Genomic DNA, 19,864 nt, shown 5'->3' on the forward strand with positions numbered 1-19,864 from the left:
ATGCATGTATAGAGATACTATCCACCCAACTTTTAGAGATATGGGTGGCGCTGCATTGGAAGATTTACGGCTTATTCTATATCATTTCTCTTCTGTTCTCCTTCTGACTTTAACTCACAATCAGATTCGGATTCCTAACATTTTCACCTTTTTTAACATTATCAAATATTATAGAACATCGAGTTTAGCCTCCTCCAATTTGTATACCTCGCATACACACGCATAAAAATCTAGTATTTCCAAAAATCAAACGGTAAATCTGTTTGCCGTCATATGCTAATTTATCAAATATTATGATTAAGTTTCATTAATCCTCAGTGCTCGCACTTTAAAAAAATTCGTATTTGTTTGCACTCAAGTATTCATAATCCGGCGTTTTCTATTGCTTATACCTCGGGTTGTAATGCATCAATTTTATTTTTTTCTTTAAATTATCGTTTAAAGACTGCAAAAAAGAATTTTTTGAGGCAAAAGTCAGAAAAATCGTAACACAAAAGATATTTTTACAACGAATAAAAAGTGATCAGAAAAAAATGCAAAAAAACGGATTTTTTTAAAAGTATCGTATTTTTGTTAAAAATAGATTTTTTTTAGTGATAAATCAATAATTAATGAAGTTTAAGAAACTAAAGACAATTTTATGATCTGTTCCAAAATTTTTTTTTATGAAGTGAAAATAAGTGATTTTTCCGTTTTACTGAAACTAATTATATGATCAAAAATCTTTGAATTTTGATAAAAATAAGTAAGAAAAAGTGCTCCTATCGTTAGTCTGTGGTAAATATTAACAATTTATAATAATTACAATAATCTTAGTATAAATTAATGATAATGTATCAAAAAATGGCAACTTACAAAAAAAAATACCATTTTATTTTACTTTTTCGATACAATAGATAGAAAAGTACTTTGTTAAAAAAATATTACAATATTACATTACTGTCCATGGTAAGTAGAGCATTCACAGTAAATTTTTGTTAAAACACAAAAATAGCAAATTAACAGAAACTATTTAAAAATTAAGTGAATGTATTTATAAAATTATCTTTCTAGTTTAAAAAGTATTTATTTAATTGTTTCCTATTAAAGAAACTCACCACTTTATTCAAAAATAATAATAAAGTTACAAAAATTGGCGCTAATTTACGTAAATTCCTTTCTCTGACATTAAAACCAAAATAAAATTAATTTAAATTATTATTTATGAATTATTTTAACAAGAATTACAAATAATCAACTATTCATCTTTACTTTTATTTTCATTTTTTTATTAATCCCGATTTTCTAACGATTTGCTCGCACTAGATTAGTGTAACCTGGATATATGTATACTTTGGACGCTCGTAGTTCCGTGGCTAACAGCGCACTAATGCTGCCAATCAAAAAAATTGTAGAGAGAATGCACAAGTTTTTTTTTTCTCAAGGCCCAGTGTCACTGCTCAAAATATGTTCAAGTGCCACAACTTTGAAGATCGGCCCGGATTACGCTTACCTAGTGCAACCACTAAGAGTTAAGTATTTTTCGATTAAATAAAATTCTAGCAAGGTATATTATTTCAACTTCACATTATGCATCATATTTTATAGAGAAAAGTCGTCAATACCGATATAAATCTTTCAAAGCAACACTCGCTTTCTTCTCAAAATTAAATATTGAACTTTATTAATATTGATAAAAACATCTCTTTTAACTAAAAATTAATGTGTTTAGATAATTAATAAAAAAATAAAAATTTATAGTTTATACGTGTATTTTTTCTAAATTTACACACAATGTTTTGCAAATTATACGGTTTAAACAATCGTGAGTATATTATTGATAACATTAAATCATTGTACATTTTTGTAAAATTCTAAAACAACACTGTTTTATTTATATTTTCTCTTTCTTATTTTTCTATTTATGCGGTTTTTAACATAAAATCCGAGTGCAATGTAAATCGGCACATCTACAATATAGGCTATAAGAAAGTAATCATATAGGATAGAATAAAAGATACAGTATTAGGAATCTATTATCTATAATCCTAATTTAATCTTTATATATTGTCGCGCTATATGTTCCATTTCGAAGGACAGCATACTTTCGAAATCTCATAGTGTTTTTGTCATTAATATTTTAGAATATTGCGGTAATCATACAAAAAGATAGGATTATTTAGTCTCCTTTTAGCTTATTACACTTGATCCACCTTTTTTCTAGTCTCTTCATTCCGTCATAAAATAAGTTTGGTCAAATTTTACAAAATACTCGTGAAGTTCACTGTTTTGACTTTGCTTTTAAATGCATTGTAGTGAATCTATGTCAACGGTCACGAATCGACGCAAAAAATCCTTTGTACTCCACTTAAACCGACCAGCAAACTCAGCATCCATCGCATGATCTGTTTTCTCATACTCAAATTGTCGTGTAATATTTTGAACACACATTCAGAAAATATATTTGCAGCATCTACTGTTTTTCTGACCTTCAGTCTCCGATCATCTAGTACGATTTGATGCACTTTGTCGACTATTTCCTCTGTTGTTGCAATTTCTAGCGACCCAAACGCTCATCATCAATACGGTGACTATATTTTCTTCGAAAAAATAAAGGACAAAATTTTAGGGGTTTGTTCCTAATGTTTCTAAACCATTTTATGGTAGTTAGGAATCAAAGCATTTCAAAATTTTCTTGTGTTGTATATCAAAATAAGGCACTTTGTAATTTTCTAATAATTTTAAACTGGTTTTATTGCGTTGAAATAAATCCTTTAAATTTGGAATAGGTGCGAAATAACCAAAAAATAAAAACGGATCCAACTTGAATCTTAACTAAATATATAACAATTTCATAATTGCATTTTGTATAAATAATACCAGTTTCAAGAGTGTCAACTTCAAGTTGGGTTTTTTCTCTACTCCAAATATTATTTGTTATTGATAACATTTTCTTAGTAGGAGCGTTTGAGTCAGGAAAATATAAACAAAATTCTATAATTTTTTGAAACATTTTTTTCTTTCAACAACCTCTAGTGAAATTAATCAAATAAATTCGCAGAAGTGCCAATAGCAATTCAATGTATCAGAATTAACTTCACTTTTCCTTTTCTGAAACAAACTATGTTCAAATTAAGACTGTAATTTTGTAAATAAAGAATAAAATTGAAATGTAAAGGATACAACTTTTAAAAAGAGGACAAAATTGAGTTTTCAAGAAATGAATAAATCTAAAGGAGAGCTACTTGAAATAAAGGACTGTCCTTTGAAATAAAGGACGGATGGTCACTGTAATCATCAACACATTTATACGGCCACGCTTAGACTCGACAACCAAAATTAATTGTCGAAAACGAAGAAGCAAAGTCATCGTACATAAAATTCAACTCGGTTTTGATTTTCGATTCTTTTAGATGCAAGCACTTAATTACGGAATAATATTCGACTTTTTCTATCGTTGAAAAATATACTGACATACGTATTTGCAACTGACTATCGTAACAAAACAAGTATCGCATGTGGCTGAAAATTTGAGTTGTCATTAAAAGATGTAGCTTTTACACCTTACAATTAGAGTTCTATATAATGAGCGATATTAATGTTTGAAGCTCTAATTGGTACTGATCGAGTATCCCCTCCTAAGTGAAGCAGCCATGTAGTGACTGCAGCTGTTTACAGTGCTGACATTTGATGGTTAAACCATTCAAGATTGAAACTGAATGAGAAAAAAAAAATGGTTCCAATACATTATTTACATGTTTGTATAACATTTTCAAGTGTCAGCATCACTCAATCACCACATTTATTCAATAAAATACAAAACAATTTTGTATTATGAATGGTATAAATCTTAATCTCATACTGACGAAGTTTGTTTATATTAAATGGAGTTGGATAACATTAGAGCGGTCACAATATGGAGATACTACAGATGACGATGAAGGATTGAAAGTCTATATAGAAGACTCCAACTATTAGAGTGTAATTCAACTCTTATTAAACTTTCACTTGATGTGCACGGGCTTTTTATCATACTTGTATTTTACTCTACGAGATTTAGAGAGTAAAAAATTTGTATAAATTAACAAAAAAAAACGTTTTACATCGAAAGGCTTCTAAGAATCCTATTAACTAATTGCATATTGTATATATCACTCAAGTTTAAAAAAAAATGTACCGTTACTGCTGTGTCTACTAATCAGATTTGGGATTATTTTGTCAGATTTGCTCATCTTTTTTTGCTTATCTTATGAAAAACTCAATTATTGCAAAATTCAAAACAATATCAAAACTGCTGTATCTGATAAAGTACACTGTTTAGAGTATATTTACATTTTAAAAGCTTTATTTTTAATTTTTGTTAAAGAAATACAGTCCAAGATAAAAGTAATGTGTTGGTATTAACGACTTTTCTTAATTAACATAATGACACTGTAGTTTTTCGATAATAAATTATTATATAGACATACTTTTCACAATATTTCTTTTTTCTGTAGCAATATATAATAAGTTCAGTTACAAGGAAAAATATAATTAAAAATGATCTTAATTGTAAAATATAAATTTTTTTAGTTTTTTTAAATAGATTGTTTTTTGCATATTTTGAAATTATATGAAATAATTTTTTTTATATGTCTGAATATCTGTCAAAGAAGTATATAATGGTTCTCTCATAATTCGAATAATAAAAAATAAATATTTGAAGTTTTTATTTTATTTGCAATATATTTTACTTATTAGTTTTTTTAAAAATATAAAAAAAAGAAACATTAAGTATATAAAATAAGTTAAAATTTTACAAGTCACACTTCATAAACTAACCTATATATTATAACTTTAAATAAAATACTATTAATACGAATAAGTACTATTAATAAAAAAGATAAAATCAATAAAAATAGAAATAATAAAAATATCAATAAAAATTAATTAATTTAAAACAAGTACTATAAAAACGTAAATAGAAAACAAGTAAAAAATATTCTAGATTTATTTTATTTTTTAAAAATAATCTGTGTAATCTTTTACATTGACATATTTTGATATATTATAAATCATCTTCCTTGCCCGGATTTGAAAGAATTAGAGAAATAAAAAAATATGTGTATATATATGTACACACACGCACGCACGCACGCGCATACGCGCGCGCGCGCGCACACACATACACACACACATATACACACGCACGCACACACGTCCCCACACACGCACGCACACACATTCACACACACGCACACACACACGCACACACACACACACACACACGCACACACACACACACACACATATACACACGCACGCACACACATTCACACACACACACACACACACACACACACACACACACACACACACACACACACACACACACACACACACACACACACACACACACACACACACACACACACACACACATATATATAGTATACAATTTACAGGGACAAAAGTCCGGATACAGCCTTGTAACTTTTGAATGAATCTCGATAGAAAGTTGAAATTTGGAGAAATGATATAAGATTATGAAAGCTATTTACTGATTTATCAGTTTGACTTTGGATGGCGTCGCCAAGATCACATCAAAATCACATTAACTTTTTTAAATTGAATACCCTATTTTTGATTCCAGAATCTAATAGCTGGTGTCAAGAACTTTCCAAAACACTATAATCAAGTTTATTTTCGTTAAGTGCTTTCCGAATTGTGAGGCTTAAAAGTTACAGTGTACTGTAACTTTCAAGCGTTATAATTCGGAAAGTACTCAATAAAAAAGACAATAACTTCTTTATAGTGTTTTGGAAAGTTCTCGAAATCGACTACAAAAAATGCAATAAAAAATATAGAATGTTAGGGAAGTACCAGTACCCCTTAATTAGGGAACTATCAATACTCTAACATTCTATATCTTTTATTGCATTTTCTTATAGTCAATTTCGAGGACTTTCAAAACACTATAAAAAAGTTATTTTTCATTAAGTACTTTCTGAGTTATGACGCTTGAAAGTTACAGTACACTCTAGCTTTCAAGCTTCACAACTCGGAAAGCACTTAACAAAAATAAACTTATTTATAGTGTTTTGGAAAGTTCTTGACACCAGCTATTAGATTCTGGAATCAAAAATAGGGTATTCAATTTAAAAAAGTTAATATGATTTCGATGTGACCTAGGCAACGCCATCCAAGGTCAAACTGATAAAATCAGTAAATAACTTTCACAATTCTATATAACTTCTCCAAATTTCAACTTTCTATCTAGATTCGTTCAAAAGTTATGAGGGTGTATCCAGACTTTTGTCCCACCCTGTATATTAGTTTAATGTATTTTACTCCCACTTTGTGTTAAGAACATAAAATATTTAACTTTATATAGGTCAAAAAATATTTATAAACATAATTTAAATATATAAATACTTGAACTAAACAAATTGATTCAAGTTAAAAAATTTAATTAACAACTTGTTTTTTTCGGTGTAGTCTATAAAATTTACTGATTGTGCGTAACCATTAATCGGTTGCTTATCGTCGCATGAGCAATTAGTTTTACTCTCGCATTCTCACGGCCAATATAATTTCATGAATAAGTTAATTAATTTAATTAATATTTACTAGCGTTTCTTACGATTAGCAACTCTTATGAAATTATGTCTTTTGTTTTATGCCATCGTCGTTTCGTCTTCTTGTACAAATCATCGTTTCTTTGTCTATTTAAAAAAAATACGTTTTGTCAAAATAATTAATATCATCGAATCTATTCGCCTGAATGAAACATATACTCGTAACATGTACATACGATACTTCTTGCAAATACTATTTGTCGATTTGTTTATAAGATTACGTCAGCTATACGATACAGTGCATTCTACACAAGAGCGTGGTTATTGGTAGTCTATGAGTCATATTATGCACAAGATAATTGCTCGCAGATAACTATTGGTGATAAATCTACTTCGATTTACGTACCAACCTGTGCCAATAACGCGCATTTAGATCTTAGATACTTTTACTCGACGTATTTTCCTATCTCTAATCAGACTGATTACAGTGTATAATTTGAATAGCAAAGTACGCCCACTTTCAATACTCGACGATATTTCTGAGCGAAGGGCAAAGGGATGAGAAAGCATTCATCATCATCTCCTATCTCGGAGTGATGTATGCTAAATAAAAGAAATTTCGACGTTCTAAATTGAGGTTTGTAAGACTGCGTAATGACAGGTTCTCACGGACGTTACGGTAGGCTTTAATACACGGTAAATCATAGCCTCAGTTACGTCTTGCGTAGATATACACGCAGGCATGCAGGCACGCAGCATACAATACGCAGCATATATGTGAGCGTATAACACGCATACATTTATTCATTCAGTAGACAACAAACAATTTTCTTTCATTTCGCCTAGAACAAAGAAAGGAATGCTTCGTCTTTCGCGAGAAGATATAATTTTATATAATAGCAGTGAGAAATAATACAAATATTCTCGTGTAAAAAATATTGTTGGGGAAACAAAAGCAGGAATCGCGCATCGACTACTCCGATCTCTCACTGATTAAGTTTCAGTCTGTTATGGAATGATACCGTTTGCTTAACTCTTAACGCAACGGAATCATGTAATGTATATATTATGTTGTCAACTTTGTCAAGTCTCTATTTCAATCTAATAAGCAGATTGTAGAAACGTTGCACAATAACGAATCATGAATTGAAGAAAATTTCGCAATAATTGCGTTAAGCTGATTTGTCATAACACAGCAGTTTTGCAAGAATACAATTTCTAAATAACTGACAAAACTTAGAGAAATTCAATTTAAGATATATTTATATCATATAATTATTTAAAAAATTACATTCATATTATATTTTATAATTATTTAAATATATATGTTATTGTTCGGAAAGTAAGACTAACTTTTCAAGTTGGATTGTAAGTACTCGTATCACACATCTAACATTTTTCACTTCATTACACATTACTCAGATTTGACAACTGTACAAATTTTCATATGTTCGACTTTTTTTAAATACTTCTGAAAATTCGGTTTATACACTGAGGAAAAAACTCAATTAAACTTGTTCATTCAATTAAATTTGTTCAGTTCAAACATTTATGTACTTAGGTTAAATACATAATAATTTATATAAATATATAAATATATATTTAATTTGAATACAAAAGATACTCGAACTAAAGTTCAAGTATCTCATATATTCAAGTTAGATATAATATATGTAAGATATATATTTAAGCGAAAATTGAAGTATCTTTCATATATTTAAGGTAAATGTATAAATACTTAAACTGAAGTTAAAGTATTCTATGTATTTGAGTATATAAAATACAAATACATAAATATTTCAACTAAAGTTAGAGTACCTTGTTATGGATCTTATGTAAATAAATACTTGAACTGAGATTTAATGATACTGAGATACCTATATATATATATATATATATATATATATATATATATATATATATATATATATATATACACATATATATATAATCACTTCGCATTAATGCTCGAACTATGCGAAACGCAATTCAAATTAAAACAACGATCAGTACTCAAACTAAAGTCAAAGTTGGTAAAAATTTTTTAATTATTTATTCTCTCTACCCTTTATTATCACATAAAATCAACAATAAACATTTCAGACGTTACTCGTTCTTCAGTACAATTCAATAAAACTAACATTCTTTCATAATTAATTCATTACCCAAACAAACGAAATTCTAAACATTGACTTATTTATACCCTTGCTGAATCATAAGAAGTCATGAACATAACAATAAAATAACACAATTTTTACGCAAAAAAAAACATTTTATAACAACGATTATAACACAAAGCCAAGTTTCGCACAGAATTCACACGAAAGACATTTTAAAAAACTGATAACCATTGTTTCAACACAGAATCAATTTTATTCAAACAATCCAGAGTGCGCAGATTTCACACATAGAAGATGTTTTTTTTAAACAGTCTGACATCTCAAAAAATCCAACTAGTCATAGATAAATATAATGTTAATGTGATAATAAAGAGAAAAGAGAACAATAATTAAAAATTTTTTACCAACCTTAACTTTAGTTCGAATACTGACCGTTTTATTAATTTGAATTTTTCATCCAAATCGATTATATCTTCACGTTGCCGCTCGACCTTGAAGTTAGTAAGTTTATGCATTTCTTGAAATACATGTGTCAAAATTCGAAAAAATATTTGAATTTCAATATAATTTGGTATCATGTGTCTATTTGGGTTGCTAAACATGAATTCGAGGTCAGAATTACACAATTTAAAATAGCAAAAAAATCCGCTTTTTTTAATTTTGTAAATCTGACTTTATATTCAGCGATCATGAAAACTCATATGTATCAAGTTTCAAATAATTTCATTGAGTTGTCGCAAAAACAATCTGCTATTTTGAATTTTGTAATTCTGACTTCAGATTAGAAACCTATATAGTAACTATAAAATCTATATAAATACTTTACTTTCAATCTTCAAAAATTCAAATTTTTAACTCCCCGTGATGGCCAACAAAACTACTTTTGTGACTTTGAACAAGTTTTCTTCTTTTTTTCAATTATTGAACAACTTTTTTCTAAATTTAATTTTACAAATAAACCAGAAAGATAATTCGCCATATCGTTATAATTTTAAAATATTATTTCGAAATTAATTGCGGAAAAAATTATTAATAACTTGTAAAAAAATCAATATTTTTTTTTAATTTAAATGCAAAAGTTTATGCCCGATTTGTTATTCAAACTCGAACAGTAACTCGATAAAATTTTTATTAATCAATGTCACTGCCGTCATTTTCTATAATCTTTTTCCAACGTTTTAATAGCTTATGAATACTTTGTCCTCGGTTTTTCATGAAGGAAGAAATAAAAGACTTTTGACGGCTTTCAAAGATGCAAATTTTTTCCTATTGAAATCGTTTTGCAATAACTAAAACAAGTAATTCGAAGGTGCGATATGGTAGTGGGTTTGATACGACATCCTATTTCAGTTTATATATTATAGTTTGCATGATGTTTGCTTTGCAGTGTGTATTTCGCATAGTTGTGGTAAAAATGACTCCCTTATTGGTCAAAATTGGATACTTCGCCTGGTTTGCCATCCTTAAATTGTCTAATTATTGATAGTACTTGTCAAAGTTAATCATTAGGGAATCGCTTAAAATAAATTATTTCTTTACAATTCCACCAAACAGAAAGCATCATCTTCTTAAAATGTAAATTAACTTTTGCTATAGATTCTGCACGCTCATCTGCTAGTTTCCAAGTGCGTTTGCATAAAACATTGGATTGATTTTTCATCGCCAATCACAAGTCGATCTAAAAACGACTGCTTATTTAGTCAGCCAAGCAAAGAAATAATTACAGAAACTCGATTCGAATTTGTTTGCATCGGTTAACAAATGCAGCACCCGTATATCAAGTTTCAAAGTGAAATTAACCTTTTTAAATACCGAAATGTTGTCAATTTGTGAATGTTGAACCTTTCAGCAATCTTCTATTAAAATTTGTAAATTATTTTGTTCTAAATTGCACACAATCTCATCATCTATGCCAAAACGTCGGATGATCGTGACTAATCAAGATAAAAATTATCACGATAAAAATTATCTAAATTTAGCCATTTCTTAATAGTTTAAACTGCTGATACATGATCCTGATAGACATCTTACATGTTTTTTTACGGCAATATCAATTGTTACACCTTTCCAAAACTCATAAAAACATAACATATTATAAATGGATCTGTTCAAAATTTTTTCACAACGTAAATTCAATCAAAACGCACAAGTCTTTTGCGCAAATAATCATTGAGTACGTCATTCTTACATAGATGTACAACATACAAAACAATTAATGACAAGACCATACAGTCCTCCTAGTGACATCTATTAGAATCAAGTACAAACTTTTGCACTTATTCCATACATATAATTGCACACAATTTTATGTAATTTTCATATCATTTCGTAATTTTCATATCATTTCGTAATTATGAAATCTTATCCTATAGAGCATTTATCGCCACAGCAAAACATAAATGCATGACTTTCTCATTCGATCATCTCGAGCATTACGAGATTAATTTTACGCAGATAATTTTCGCGAGAACAATGTAGAAATGAATGAGATCTCGTTCTCTATCGTGCTACGAACTATATATGCAACGATCAAAATTGGCTTTACTCAAATTGCTGCAGGACAGTGTGCAATAACGAGGTAAGTCGAATTTCCATAATTTGGAGTTATGCAAACGGTATGTTGCGATGGTGCACGATGTTTGCTGTATATACCACATGCAAGAGAGTATATCGCTAATTCAATAATTTTCCATTCGCAGAATTTCGTCTAGTTTCCCCAAGTTAACGCGTAAATTGTTATTAACGTTACAAAACAGTCACGATACTATGAGAAGGAACGTAATTTCAGACCCAAGTTTATTCCCGCAATTTTAATCGGTATAGCCTCCTTTTTCATGGAAAGCAAAGCTTCACGTATCTTAATAAAGTAATGATACTCAATCGCAGCGGAATAATTTTTGCGGCGCAAACAAGTCAAGAGCTCTCGTAATGTCATTGGCATCAATGAACGATCATATAAGATAGCCAAGAATGTTCCATGTTCATTAATCTTGTTTTGTTACGCCTTGGACTATGCGTAGCTTCCGTTCATCGCCATCTGTTCGAATTCCGTTTAAGTTTTATTCTAGTTCGAAAACTAAGGAAAAACGATAATATAACATTTTGAAATTCTCTCTCTCTCTCTCTCTTTCATGTACCATTGATTGATATTGCTCGTCTTGCCTAAATTACACGAGCTTGATTAAAAATAGAGTTTGATTAAGAATAAATTTCTTTCACTTTTTATTTTTCCTATTAAATGATTCTTATAAATATCAAGTAACATAACATCAATTTTACATCCAACAATATAATTGTTATGTATATGTATTATACATATTATATTTATATTGTTAAATGTGAGTACAGTTATAACATTGATATTATATTAATGTTTACTAAGTTCGAATATTGCGCTCGTACAGACTGAAAAAGTGCATGAATTTAATGCGCAAAATCAAGGTCTAATTTATACCGTTAACATTAACGGGAACTCAAAGAATTGAGTCGTACTAACCTGACATTGATCTGTTGCATCGAATGTTCTTGCTGTAAATAGAGCTGTTGCTGATATCCACCGGCGTCTAAATTCAAACCATCCGGTGATTGTTGCAGACCGCTACCTTGCATTATCTATAATAATTTAATATAAAGAATAAATACGTTAATTAGATACATAATTTTTATACAACAAAATTGCATGTTCGTAAAAAAAAAAAAACTCTTAAATCCAACCAGGCCAATTTCTTGATCCCTCAATTTTAAATACAGATTATAAAGATAGTACACAATCACGTAGATTCGCGATTATTCAGAGTATTCACTTTTTCCCATAATATTAATATAAATAGCAAGGTTATAAAAAAATCGTTGAGAATAATGCCTTACTATAAAAAAATATTACGCGAATTAATTATTTCCTTCGAAGCTTTTCTCGTTGATGAAGATCGTAGAATTTCTACTGCGCGTTTCAACATCTTTTTATCTCTTTATCTCGAGGTCGAAACGAGAGGGAGAAAACGATGAGCGTGCGTCTAAAAATAATGTCTTGAACGTTACATGAATAATGCCCGAATGCGGAAGTTATTAAATGGCTGATACATCATTCTGACATCGTTTCTTTTTTCTTTTCTTTTTCACGTCCACTGGTCGCATGTATATGTGCATGTATTTTATTCTGCATTGTTACATGTAATTTATCTTTTTAATACTTCGCAGAAGTCAACATTCAATGAATTGACCACAAAATTTTAAAAAATATGTAAAAGTTAGAGAACTAAGGTTTGTTTTATCAAATCGTCGATATATACCTTTTAATTAACGTTGAAATTTAAATTAACAATATAATTATTGTTAACTTGAATTTTAAGATATAGATAATAAAAAATCTTCTATATAAGAGAGAAAAATAAAAAATATATTAATTATATATAACGTTAATTAAAATAATTTTATAATTCTCAATATATACATATATATATATATATATATATATATATATATATATATATATATATATATATATATATATACATGATTTGTATTCAAAACTCAAAGATTTAAATGTTTATGATTTAAATTCGAACTAGAGTAAAAGCAGATAATATGAAATAGGAACTTATTTTTTAAACATAATACTTAAGTCAAGTAACAATTCTTGAAAATTGTTGCAATTCATGAAAAACATACTATAATAAACAGCGAATCGCTCTCTTTCCTGCAAGTACCTTTATTATTATTTATCTTTATTATTCCTGGATATATCCAGTATTGAATATATCTTAACCATGTTTCCATAAACTCAAAGTAGATGCTTTAATATATTTCATAAATATTTCGAATAATTGTATCAATTGTATGAGATATACTGCAGCATATGAGATATACTGTCTTCTAAACTCCTTTATTGACATGAGAAAATTTTATTTGTCACATGAAAATGTGCAAATAATATGAAATACTTTAAGGACAGAGAATAAGGAATATATTGTAACATTTATATATTATATATGATCGTCTTTTATATATTCTTTAACAAGAGTTATATATCATCATTTTTCATATTTTAAATTCATTTGTCACGTTCAAAGATTTTTATTTTATATAAATTATCATTTCAAAATACTCAAGTAGTACAAAAATATAAACGTTTTTGTTCTTGTTCTAATAATATTTATTTTAAATAATAATATTTCTTTTGCGTAATAATTCAACTATTTAAAATTTTAATCATTAAATCAAAAATCAATTTTGTGTTTTTAATTGTTGTTATTTTATTCTTTATATGCCATTATACGATAAACGTATGAATTATGTTGAACACTATTTTGATTACATAAATACACACCCACAGTTTACATAAATAAGTTTGCATTTTACGTTCATTATTATTCTAGAAAGACTCATATTCCATTATATTCCATTTTCTAAACTTCCCATTTTTTTACACTTTCTACTTTTTTTAATATTAAAGTTAGATTTCAAATTTGGAGATTTTTATTTATTAAACGTTATAGCTAAAATATTTCTTAAAAATCCTGCATAAATTAGAAATCTTAATATACGTTTATATCGAAGTAATGTTAATTAAGAAACAAATATTCCATATTATTTCTATATTACTCTATTTAAAAATTTCGAATCTAGGAAGTTCGAATACTTAATTCGATTCGATTCGAATAGTTTGCACGTCTTTTGCAGAAGTATAAAAGAAGCCAAATTACAGTTAAAAGATTGCAAAAATACTAATAGAAAAATAGCATGCGCTCTTTATGTGAAAATTTAATCTAAAACTTGGAGTGTCCCGAGACAAAATATGAATACGTAGCATTTTAACATTGTCAAATCGAAGCATACCTGTGGCTGACCATACATAGAGTCATGTTGTTGATGGTGTTGCTGCTGTTGTGGATGCGAATGAGGATGAATGGTTGGTATATCAAAGTCTTCGTCACCGAAACTCGGTGTATGAAAAGTCTGAAACAAATAAATTACGTACATGAATTAAATTTGATTTAATTACATACATTTCTGAGAAAACAAAAATTTATATCTTCTATCTTATTGAAATGTTATGTTTTGCAGATTTACGTGACTTTTCTTCGTTAGTGAATTACTGTTAGTGAATAAAAAGTTTTTACTTTTAGTTGTTGTATATCTTTGTATGTGAAACGATCGATAGAGAAAGAACGATGGAGATGAAAAGTTTCGGGGAAAAGACGAAGAAAAGGAGAGGTCGATGTGGAAGTGGAATCAAAGAATCAACCTTCCAACGTCCCTTGGTGGATGATAAATAGCGTTATATTGTTCGGAATCCTTTTAGCAATTTATTCCCCTTCACAAAGGGGAAGGAAAATAAATTTGCCGTGGCGCGCGTAGTGGTAGGGAGAATAAAAGTTTTGAAATTGGATTTAATAGCGTCAGGAATTTTCCTTTGAAGAAACACGCTTGGCTATCGATCGTCTCTCGATGTAGCTATAGTATATTCCACCTGCCTGTACTTTATTTCGCTATTATTAAAGTATCGAGGATGAAATAACTAGCGACAGTGTCAGATCGAAATTTGAATAACTGCTTGCCATAGTTTGTGCGATATGCGCGATTTGTCAGAATGGAGCAGGTGCTGCTACATTTAAACCAGATTTATACATGCCGTTAATCATTTTATTATACCTAATTCCGCGGATTGTTTATTGCAAAATTTATTTTGTTTGTGCCATCGCACGACACCACCTCACGGTTCACTCGTAATAGAAATTACGTTCTAATTACGATCTAATGCGCGCATGACCTTGCCGCTATCGCAACAAATTACTGCCAACGTGTCGAAAATCGATTATTTCCGTTCTGCGCAATGATCGTTAATTAAATGTTTAACAGTGCCTTAACGTACCAGATACCGTTACTTTATTCAATAAGCCATTTTTCATTTGTTTCTCTTCTATCTCTATTTCTTGGACGATATTAAATCCGTATTCGCAAATCACATTGGATTGCAGGTAAATGGAGAGTTAGAAGAAGAAAAGAGATAAGGAAAATAGTACGATCGGCCCCGAGACTGTGGGTGAAACGTGAGGGTGAAGAGAAAGGCGAACGAACGACGAAGAAATATCGTTCTTCCTGCCGTCGTCGTCGTCCTCGTCGTCTTCGTCGTTTTTCTTTTCCTCGCTGTGAACTAAACTCGTTCCGCCATCTCGTTAAAACTTGCGCGCGACTCTCGCAACTTGGTTCTTCTTCCTGAAGAAATATTATTTAGATGGTTTCCTGGTTATGCAACCAACCTATCCGTTCTCTTATCATTTTTTTTTTTTTTTAGTCGTTCTATTTCGATTTTGTGCTCACGTATACAAATTACATATTATTTCAACACGAATTATACGATAACTTTCTTCATACATGCAATTTTCAAAGAAATATGATTAGAAACAAGGATTTCACAAGAAACATTCTTGCGAAATCTGTAAATGTAAGTTTAGCTTAGAAATCAAGAGACATATGAGTCCCAAGTTTGCGGCAAATAGCAAGATAAATCATCTTTGCTACATTGTAAATAAATTACATGCCAAATTACAACTATTACAGTAGATAATTTAAGACCCTCTATTAAAAGTATATATTTATGCATCATGTGTAAGAGTAAAGGTATAACTTGGGAATAAAATTATTCCTCTTTGTAGTAATTGGACAATTTGCAAAAGTTTTACAATTAAAGTTAAGTTCATAGAAATACTTATGTAATAATCCGCCAACGAATAATGTATAATTTTTTAAGCTGTATGTACAAACATTTAAATGGAAATACGTGTAATTTTATCATTATGTTTTATCATTATGTGTAATTTTATCATTATGTACAAAATATTACAAAAATTTGTAAATTTATCTAAAAACTATAAAATACTATTGTTATTATAATTATATTAGGGGTAAAAGATTTTAGAGATGTTAGCATCGATATTATTAAAGTTGATTTCCAATTTAATTCTGTGATAACACTGTTACGGTTCACTCCAAGAGCTGTGTTTGAAACCGAAAGTAACGTCGCGCAGTTTGAGGGAATTGGAAACTCTACGTAAAAATCACGTATAAAATATTTTTTCAACATCAAATTCTTGCTATCTCTCTTGATACTGTCTTGACCTATCTTCTCCTATTTAATTTGTTAATAAAAATCACGGTCTTAAATTTATATTATTATTATTATTCTAATTTACTATTGCTACAATATACGAGTAATATAATAGGTGTATTATTGTTATTATAATTTTATTCTTCTAACATGAAGATATATTTACACAATTTGACGTAAAAATAATTTTTGTAAGAAACAATTTTACAATTTACACTATATATTGTAATTCTGTAATATTACACATATTATTTAAGTTCACAAACTTTTTTTACAATGTACATTATACACATAATGGCTTCTAATTGAGATTATACAGTATTTCAATGCTTTAGTATTTTAATAAGTCCTGGATCGACCAAATTTCTATTAAGTTTAATCAATAATCTGGATACCTGTTATGTAATAAGAATGTCTTTTTCTCGCTTCTCATATTGTATAAATAGAGATACTATAATAAAGTTCTAATTTACAAACAAAAGTATAAAATAATCTCTTTAAATTATAGTTATATTTTTTTTATTAAAAATTATTTTTGCCTAACAACCTTTTTATACATTGAAAAATCTTTCCTTAATTTTTAATATATTTTTTTAATTAAATTTACTTAACCCTTTTGTACTTGATAAAACATATATGCTCAATCCTTTAAAAATTCACATCATTCACAAACATAAAGATAGTGATGCTTCTTTCTGAGGTAATTTTAAAGATAAAAAAATAAGACTTTTCACAAAAAAATCAATACTCTTATAAGTTTCACTCTTCGAGCTACATACTTAAATATTCGTCAAATATTCGTAAAATATGTATCGATTTCGTATATTATGAATCAAAAAATGTGCTTCTGTTCAGAAATATAGCATAACAAAATTAAAGGATTTCATAAACTCATAGGTAAAGAAGGTAATCAAAAATAATGACGAGGGCCTAGGATTAAATAATTTAAAAATAGCATTCCAGGAAAAGCGTCCAATTCTGGCCAATTGTAAGGGAGTTGATTTTCATCACGACTATGCGAAACAACACAAATCAAACCTCGCGTAAGATAAAGAAATCATATCACACCCATTATGTTCTCATATCACATCCATCATGTTCTGCTATATCACACCATCGGATTACCACTTATATCAATTATTGCAAAACAATTTGAATAAAAAAAAGTTCGCATATTTGAAAGCTATTAGAAACTGTATCTCTTCCTTTTTCAATGCAAAATCAAGGTCATTTTATGATCGAATCATCCATATGCTATCAGAATGTTGGAAAAAGATTGTAGAAAATGACAGTGATTAGAATATTGCTGCAAGTTTCGTTCAGTATGAATCGCGACTTGGAATTATTCAAAATAATGCTAATGATTGAATGCTAATAATTAATTTATAATATAATTATTATTATGTAAATGTAAAAATTACTTTAGCAATAAAAATATGTAAAATTTACTACATTTGAAACACATATTAAAAACATATTTAGTTGATTCAGTTTTATCCCACAAATTATAATTTTTCTACATTTATGATCTCAAGGTCAACATATCTTACTCTGTAAAATTAAATCAGTAAAATCTTACTGATTTACAGTGTTACATTTATAACTAGATTCGTGAAAATATACCACTCCATTAAAAAAATAGCAATGACCTTAAAATCTTAAAAAAAAATGTGACGTTGAAACAAATGTTTTCATAATATTTTATGAAACAAACATCGAAACAAACAACTTTTCCTTTGATATTCTTTCGTATCATTACAAACAAACATTTTCTAATCCATTTCCATAAATATAAATTAACTTTGATCTCAGTTTGACTTATTTTTTATCTTTTTATAATTCTGAGAATTAGAAAAAGATAAAAAGTCAATTAAACTAAAATCAAAATTATTTTGCATTGGTGGAAATAATTGAGTTAGAGAAAATATACCCTATGTATAATATATGTATATATGTGTGCATGTGTGTGTATTAGATTAAAACTCTTGTTTCTCATGTAAAAAATATACGATCAAAATTAAATACTATATTTTGTAACAAATTTTGCAAATTTATAAATTTAAAATATTAAAAAGATTGTAATTTTAACGTCAAATTTGTAATCAAAAAATTCAAAAATTATATTGAACAAATATGTTAAGACGTACGAAGAAAATAATATACACTGACTTATTAAGAATTTTATGAAATTTCTTACCATATTAGATTCACCATCTCAAAATTTATTTATCATGTTAATAATTAGATTAAATTCATATTAAGCCATCTCGAAAACATTATTAAAATAAACCAAAATGCAAACAATATTTTTTCTTTTGTTTTTTTTGTGTGTGATTATTATTTAAGAATTATTCGTGTAATTCAATCCTTATTGGAAGCGCAAAAGGCATAGCGTAAACGTTTTAGAAAGTGGTATATAAGTAGGTGGATAAAAAGAAATCAATTGTGAAGAAAAAAAACAAATGTCTTGATATCGATCTAAGAAGGTTGCTGTACATAATTAATGACTGTAATAGAGAAAGTACGACTGAGCAAGCGCAATATAAAAATAACTGGAAAAACAAGCAATAAAAATAAAAATAAAATCTAAAACTACATAAAATCTAAAGCTGCATAAAATGTTTAAAAATATAAAATTGATGTTATCTATATGAATAAAAACTTTCATAAAACAAACTTTTGATATTAATACATATATTGGATTGTATAAATTTCAACATGTTTTTCACAAAAAACATGAAATATAAAATGTTTCTGAAACGTCTCGGTAATTATTATTGAAACAGCGGAACGAGAAATCGAAGCAATCATAAAAATATAGAATGGGATCGACTTTTTACGAACAGCATTCTAAATATAAGTATGTCGAAAACATTCGACTCGCAATAATATCGTTTCGCGTACATTTATAATGATACGATGAAACGTACATACCACAGAAACACGAGCGAAACTTTCTTCGACCAACATTTTCTCAATACAAATACAACAACATCGTTGTTATATTTAATAACAATGAGATATAAATTATATAACGTATATAACGTGCAAGTATTGTTCTAATTATATAAGTGATCGCAGATCGAACTACATAATATTTG

General features: G+C 28.4%; 1 protein-coding gene across 3 annotated transcripts in view; it reads right to left on the minus strand.

Annotated features, from left to right (window-relative positions):
* LOC105205392 (TOX high mobility group box family member 3) overlaps nt 1-19,864 on the minus strand; it is a 280,237-nt gene that overhangs the window by 23,592 nt on the left and 236,781 nt on the right. For all 3 annotated transcript variants that reach the window (XM_026138290.2, XM_039454995.1, XM_039455000.1), the window contains 2 exons: nt 14,492-14,611; nt 12,153-12,268 (listed from right to left, as the gene is read on the minus strand). In XM_026138290.2, coding sequence (XP_025994075.2) covers nt 12,153-12,268; nt 14,492-14,611 — 236 coding nt within the window. The remainder of the gene's footprint in view (nt 1-12,152; nt 12,269-14,491; nt 14,612-19,864) is intronic.

This window comes from Solenopsis invicta, chromosome 1, assembly GCF_016802725.1.
Source record: "Solenopsis invicta isolate M01_SB chromosome 1, UNIL_Sinv_3.0, whole genome shotgun sequence".
Lineage (NCBI taxonomy): Eukaryota > Metazoa > Arthropoda > Insecta > Hymenoptera > Formicidae > Solenopsis > Solenopsis invicta.